The 7,762-nt window shown below is 47.6% G+C and overlaps 1 protein-coding gene across 1 annotated transcript in view; it reads right to left on the minus strand.

Annotated features, from left to right (window-relative positions):
- The window catches only part of BARD1 (BRCA1 associated RING domain 1), a 66,975-nt gene extending 59,895 nt beyond the window's left edge, over window positions 1–7,080 (minus strand). The window contains exons 1-3 of the mRNA XM_045032631.1: window positions 6,898–7,080; window positions 5,085–5,141; window positions 35–180 (exon numbers count right to left, since the gene is read on the minus strand). Coding sequence (XP_044888566.1) covers window positions 35–180; window positions 5,085–5,141; window positions 6,898–7,043 — 349 coding nt within the window. The 5' untranslated portion in view covers window positions 7,044–7,080. The remainder of the gene's footprint in view (window positions 1–34; window positions 181–5,084; window positions 5,142–6,897) is intronic.
- Window positions 7,081–7,762: the final 682 nt, after the last annotated feature.

Here is a 7,762-nt window from a genome sequence, read left to right on the forward strand (position 1 = left end):
AGCACAATGTGGGGAGACCGAGGTCTTGTCTTACCTGTGAAGTCTTTGCCCAGTAGATGTCGCAGTTTGCTGCACAGCTGGATCATGTTGTCTAGCTGCCTATTTATTTGCACATCTTGTACCCAGGCTGGAGTGTGACACACTGGGCATTCTGTGCCAATACAGTCACCCACACAAGCTCTGAAAGTCAAGCATGTATAAACACAAGTCATTCCACACAAGTAAACTGGCACATTCACTTCAGCATCCAGCTATGTTAGCAGTTGATAGGCAAGTCTTTTTTTATTTTAATACCAAAAAGCTGACAATGCAAAGAGTACAAGAATTACTTAACATTCACTTACCACTGCAGAAGAAGAAATCAAATATTTGACCTGGCCAATTACAAGCCATAATTAAGCAAGCCAAGTCCAAAAGTCTTATCAGGAAGCTGTGTCATCAAAACTGTTTAATAAACTTTTGAATCTCACATGCACCCATGTTAATCAAAATTTAAAATATTCCAAAGCTCCACTTATACACATTGTTTCTGTTAACAGAGCATTACATTTTTGAGTAGCTTAACTCTAGATTCTTCTGTCCCCTCAACTAAATGGTGCTGTTTTTCAACAGCATTCTTTTTTACAAGTGCAATAGAAAATCCAATCAATAGTAAGCGATCACTTTCACCTGTCTGTTATTAAAACTGTCTTGGTACTGTTAAGTTAGACACCTCTCAACATTTCCCAGTAAGAAGTCCCCCAGGAGTCCAGAGGTGTCAGAATTATTTTATCACTTTATTTTTTTCAGAGCATTTATCTCTGAACAGCTCAAGGAGAAAAAAGTTTGCTTAGTAAAGGTCACTTAAACCCAAACTTGTAGGTTCCAAGTAGTACCTTTCCATCCTCCTCCACATCATTATATTTACTCATTTGATTACTCTGGCAAAAAGACTTTTGGGTCCACCATACAAGTTATCAGGTGGGATTCTCAAAAGTGCCTATCTCATGTTTATGGGACTAGTGCTCCCTAGATTCATACCCTGGCTTGCCATGCACAAAGTCTCCATAGGCCTGATCTATGACATGACTTCAATGGGAGCAGTTAGACCAACACTGAGGGGTTTTGAAAGTCTCTCTGAAACCACCACACTAAAGTATATTTCTCTGTCAATTTCAAGGTGGGAGATTTTTTCAAAGGCACAAATGACAGTTACATACCTGACATCTGTATCTTTGACACTCTTCCCCCATGAACTTCACGTTGTTGAAAGAACAAGTGGTCTTGCAGTTCAGGCACTGGATTGAGACTACAGAGATTTCAGTTCAATTTCTGACTCAGACAGGCTCCTTGCGTGACATTCGGCAAGTCACTTATGGCCATGTTTTTAAAAGAGCCCAGCTGATCTTGTTCTTACTGGGAGCTCCCAGGTGCTGAGTACTTTGGAAGTTAAGCTGTTAATCTCTCTTTGCCTCAGAAATTATTATCCCATGTTACAGATGGAGATTTTTCTTCCACGCTGTATCTGACTTATGTATTTTTTAGGTTCCAAACTGTTCAGGATAGGGGCTGTCAATCTGTATCTGTACATTCCCATATATATTCCCACTATCTAGATGCATAACATCCATTCATTGTAGTTAACCCACTGAAGTTACTTTGGATCAGATCATACTGCAGGAATTGATTTCAAATAATAAATATCACAGCCCATAAAAAAAATCTCCGACATGTGACCCAATTACTGCAGGTCACTTACTTTCACACTTATCTTTATACGACATTGTCACCCGTTTTCCCCGCTCTTTTAATATATTAATAGTTTTCTCTATTTGGTTGTGGACCAGAATAACCTCATGTCAGATTTTGACCTGACCTCTTGCTGGCGTGTTTGGAAACAAACTGCTGTTGACTAGCCTAAACAACCATATAAAGTTCAACAAAACAAACAGCCACTATGCAGGAATAAGCCACCCCAGGAAACGGATTAGAAATGATGATCAGAAGGTACAGATGAATAATAAACTAGTTCACCACTGAATAAATAAAGGACCTTGATACAGTTATTTGGATTATATCAGCAATACAGACTATTTGCTTTCTAGCAGCAAGACCTGGAGAAAAAAAAAAAAGAGCTTTTATCAAAAGCTAAGGTGCCCGTTGGTTACTCCTCCTGACCCTCAACACAGATTACAGCATCTTTGATGTTCTGAAAGCTTTTCTAAAAAAAAATCTACTTCAGTAATAATGTCCAAATATCTTAGAAGATTTGTTCTCCAAATTAGAGTGGGGTTATCCAAAACTAAATTACTACGTTTTAGATGTCTGACAACCAGCCAATTAACTCAATTAAAGATTCCTAGTACTACTCCCCAATGATCCATATTACCACCTCTCAAAACCACTTTTATTAAAACAATGATATATCCTACACATAGTAAAGGATCTTGACCAAGACTAAATTTGAGGATTATTTTGCAGAGCATCAACTACTGTGTGGTAAAATGGTGTAAATGGAACATGGCAAAAGGCTTCCAATAGAACTTGAGAGATAGTGATTTAAGAGGGATGTGAGGTTCCACAGAAGTTGTAGACAATGTCTGGAAGAGAAACAGTGGCTATGGTGGAAGTAGGTCACTTTGGGACCTTTTCAACAGATTTAAATGGGGAAAGATATTGCCTGAAGCGCCATGGAAAGTGTGTAATTGCTGCCCTTTAACTTACTAGCCCTGAAGAGTCAGAAAATGCCTTTTGCTACCATTTCCCCATCAAGGCCCTTAAGGCTTAACGCAACACTGGATTAAAAGACCTGCAGCACAGATGCAGCTGGCCCAAGTCAGCTGACTAGGGCTGGTGGGGCTATAAAATTGCAGAGTAGATAGATGTTCAGACCTGATGTTTATGCAGCTTTGTACTGCAGATTAAATGCTTGCTGGTACGTAATTCAACTGTGCTCTATATGGCTTGACATTAGCGTTTGAGGATCTGAGTGCTCTGAAACTTTATTCATTTCTTAAATGGCGTGATCAGTGAGGAGGTACTCTTGCAGTTCCAGCATTTGTCAAGGAAACGTTGTCTAACACTCAAAAGGTATTTGAGTCTGAAGACACTGAGTCCTTACAACATATTATTAAAGAGACTCTAGACTGCTGTAACTCAGTATATGCTACAACAACTGAGTAGCAGTGCTGTATGACCAGAGCAAGAAAGAAAAGGAGACCCAAAGAGACCTGAATTGCTTGCACCTCGAACTAGCTATCAAAAAGGACAAGTAATTGGCCAAATTCCTGCCACATGATGACAGTATTGATGAGCATGTCAAAGGGGCATTTTATCAAACAAAGATCTGTATGTCTATGCAACAGAGGTAAATCACATATTGGATCACCATTGCAAGATGGATGGAAAAATGTGAATAATGAACTATTTCCCATATTCTTAAAAGGCCCAGTGGCATCTAAGCTTCTATAAGACCTTATTTGTGACTGTACCAGTATGTGTCATTGCACAATCAACAGTGTCTGTAATCAGAACAATCTTCCCGGCACAGAACTGTGTATGTGCCAAGGAAACAAAGACTGTGGCAACTCCCAAGCTCTTGATCGAGATCATCATGATGAACAAAATGATAATGAAGTGGACCGGAAATGTCATCAGCACTATTACATTTCAATGATACCTGTGCAAATTTATTATTAGATTTTGTTTTATCCTTTGGATCATTGTTGTAATGCTTTGAGGTCACAAAATCCAATATTGAGTCTTTAAACCAACGGAAGTGAATGTAAATATTTGAACTGGTTGATGGCGTCATTGTTTATACCCATTTCTATGGTAACAACACTGTGTGACAGCTTCACATCATGCCTCATCTTAAAATAGACATAATAAGCTTTCAAATGACGTATGATGTATGGTGTCTGCCACTCTCCTACCTACACTGGAAAAGGGAGAGCCCCACATGAGGGAGAATATATTGACCACGTAACCTTTATGGGCACAGTGTCTATTGTATTAATAAGAGGTTATGGTGAAATGCAAATTATTGTCTTACAACTGGCATTAAGTAAACTGTTAAGCTAAGGACTTGCATATCTTCCCATCTCTAATCTGATCCTGCATGCTCCATGGGAATTTCTGGACAACAAAAACAAAAAGTGTTCTCCCTTTCCTGCTAGTTGGATAAATATATGGAGATATGCCTATCTCATGGTGCTGGAAGGGACCCTGAAAGGTCATTGAGTCCAGCCCACTGCCTTCATTAGAAGGACCAAGTACTGATTTTTGCCCCAGATCCCTAAATGGCCCCCTCAAGGATTGAATTCACAATCCTGGGTTTAACAGGCCAATGCTCAAACCACTGAGCTATCCCTCCCCTGTGTTTGCTTTGGTATGCCAATAAAACCTATGAATACTTCTGCCTGTCCAATATGTACATTGTCCTCTCAGATGAGGGTACTACAGTGTGGACAAATTATTGACTCTTTCCAAACTAATTCCTGTAACTGAAAGACTCCCATTGGTATTCTCAGCACTACAATTCAAATATAAAGAAGATAATTTTAGCCTTTCAGTTCAGAGAATTTGCCTCTTACAAACACAACTCAATGAGCTGTAAACTAAAACTCTAAATATATAGGCACTGATCCTACTAAAACCTCCGTGCAGACAGACCTCTGCACCCCCCTGGACCAAAGCCAAAAGGGGCTCTGCATGGGCAGATCTCTGTGGGACTAAGGCCTTAATTCCAAGATTTGTGATTTCTTCTGAAGACCCAATCAGGCAGAGCTAATGGTTCCCTTTTTAAAAAAAAAAAAAAACATTGACACATCTAATTTTCCCTGTTGTATTCTTTTCCCCTAGAACAGACTATAAGAATAAGGACAGGATGAATTTCAAATATTACTCTCTTTTAAAACTGTTCAGCTTTTTCTTTTGACCTCACTGTCTCCAAACCAGGAAAATGTATACACATGTAGAACAGTCCCACTGATGTCAACTGAACTATTCAGATATGTAAAGTTAAGGTTATTATACATAACTGTTTGCAGGACTAGGGTCCTTTTCTTTACAGCTGTTGCATATAAAGTAAATATGGTACTTACAGACAGAAAACATGCTCACATTTTCCCAAGCACACAGGTTCCTTAAGGATGTTCATGCTATTCAGAGAGGAAGAAAAGCAGTAATGATTTTAAAAACTCTTAGCTCCTAGAACAAAGAACCAATTAGTTTTAAGGCATCTGCATTTGTGCCTGCGGTTATTGCTAGCAGGACTCTAGCATGGTTTTCCTGATTGGTTTGAGATATTCTGTTTGAGGACAGTGTTATAAATCACGCTACTGAATACGTGGAAAGTAGCATGGTTCTCTGATAAAATGTCTCCTTCCATAATAATCAGGGAAATCATTATAGAACCCTGCTAGCAACAGCTTTTTAAGCCCATTGACAGCTAGCATGGTTCTGATTCCAATGTAGATGCATTTACTGTATAACCAGCTTCCTTAGGCTCTGCCCAGACAGCAGCAGATCAAGCTGACAACAACTATTTTCTGAAACAAGTAAACACAGTTCTGTTTCACTACATCAGCACTGCTCACTGTTAATCTCGCTAGGGATGTATAAGCCCATTACCACAGTAGCCAAGTACTGGGAAAGTCAAGGGCATTTTTACAGCAGTTTTACAACACAATCATTATAGGTATCAACTCCCTCTGAGGGCGTCCTTTTGGGACGGTCACACCACCTAACTATGGCAATGCAATTACATTAGAAACAGCAGATCCTCAACATTATAGAACCCTTCACTAGGACAGGATGTCAGTTTCAGATGGTTTAATATGTCTGGTCTGGAGGTCAAAAGTGCTCTAACAGGAAGCACTAAGGGTGCCTATGGAATGGGGGTTATTCACTATTTAGGACAGAACAGTGTATAATTCCTGTCTCCCGGAGTTCCTACACATTAACACCACTTAGGCCTCAGGCCTGCCATCAGACGGGCTAGCCAGACTCTCATGGAGCCCCAGTGGGACTCTGAAGGGAAGCCAGGAGTGTCAGGTAATGTGGGATCACACCAGCGTGAGTTCTTACCAAATACACCTCTACCCCGATAGAACGGGCAGGATCCCGGGGGTGGGGGAAGATCTGTCCCCGGGGCAAGGGAGGTATCCCGGGGGGGGGGGGAGGGAGGGATCTGTCTCCGTGGGAAGGGCGGGATCCCGGGGGGGGGTGGGCGGGATCTGTCTCCGTGGGAAGGGCGGGATCCCGGGGGGGGAGGGATCTGTCCCCGGGGGGAAGGGCAGGATCCCGGGCGGGGGGGCAGGGATCTGTCCCCGGGGGGAAGGGCGGGATCCCGGGGGGGAGGGATCTGTCCCCGGGGGGGGAGGGGGGATCCCGGGGGGGAGGGATCTGTCCCCGGGGGGGGAGGGGGGGATCTGTCCCCGGAGGGGGAAGGGCGGGATCCCGGGGGGGAGGGATCTGTTCCCGGAGGGGGAAGGGCGGGATCCCGGGGGGGAAGGGATCTGTCCCGGGGGGGGAAGGGATCTGTCCCCGGGGGGGGAAGGGCGGGATCCCGGGGGGGAGGAGGGATCTGTCTCCCGGGGGGGAAGGGATCTGTCTCCCGGGGGGAAGGGCGGGATCCCGGGGGGGAGGGTGGGATCTGTTCCCGGAGGGGGAAGGGCGGGATCCCGGGGGGGAAGGGATCTGTCCCCGGGGGGGAGGAGGGATCTGTCCCCGGGGGGGAGGGCGGGATCCCGGGGGGGGAGGGATCTGTCTCCCGGGGAGGGGAGGGATCTGTCTCCCGGGGCGGAGGGCGGGATCCCGGGGCGGAGGGATCTGTCTCCCGGGGGGGGCAGGAGGAGGGATCGGTCTCCCGGGGGGGAGGAGGAGGGATCGGTCTCCCGGGGCAGGCGCGGTTACCAGCGGGAGCAGAGCAGCCGCCCCTCCAGCTGCCGCAGGGCGGCCCGGGTGCTGTCCCAGCAGCCGGCGGGCGGCTCCATGGCGGGGGCAGCCCTCCCTGCCGGTGCCGGCTGGTTCCCGGAGCGAGCCCGCAGCGCAGCCCGCATCTTCCCGCTGCTACGGGACCGACCGCCGCTCAAAGCAACCGCCGGCTCCCGCCCGAAGCACGGCGCATGCGCGGGTCGGCCCGGGGGCGTGGCCGGGCGCGCACACGGGCTGCGGGGAGCGCGAAGCCCCGCCCCAGAGCCGCTGCCGGAGGGACTGGGAACGGCGGGGCGGAGTCGCCAGGAGCGTCACTGCCTGCTTGGATCCCTCTTTCCCGGGGGGCGGGGCCTAGACTCCAGCCCCTCCCACCCTCTGCCCGGGGGGGCGGGGCCTAGACTCCAGCCCCTCCCACCCGCTGCCCCAGGGGTCAAGGCCAGACTGCCCCCTCCACGCCCCTCGCTCTGGTGCGAGCGGAGCCCAGGCTCCCCCCTCCACGCCCCTCGCCCCAGGGGTCAAGGCCCAGACTGCCCCCTCCACGCCCCTCGCCCCAGGGGTCAAGGCCCAGACTGCCCCCTCCACGCCCCTCGCTCTGGTGCGATCGGAGCCCAGACTCCCCCCTCCACACCCCTCGCCCCAGGGGTCAAGGCCCAGACTGCCCCCTCCACGCCCCTCGCCCCAGGGGTCAAGGCCCAGACTGCCCCCTCCACGCCCCTCGCTCTGGTGCGAGCGGAGCCCAGACTCCCCCTTCCACGCCCCTCGCCCCAGGGGTCAAGGCCCAGACTGCCCCACTCCACGCCCTCGCTCTGGTGCGATCGAGCCCAGACTCCCTCCTCCACGCCCC

Source organism: Mauremys mutica, chromosome 10 (genome assembly GCF_020497125.1).
Source record: "Mauremys mutica isolate MM-2020 ecotype Southern chromosome 10, ASM2049712v1, whole genome shotgun sequence".
Classification (NCBI taxonomy): Eukaryota; Metazoa; Chordata; order Testudines; family Geoemydidae; genus Mauremys; species Mauremys mutica.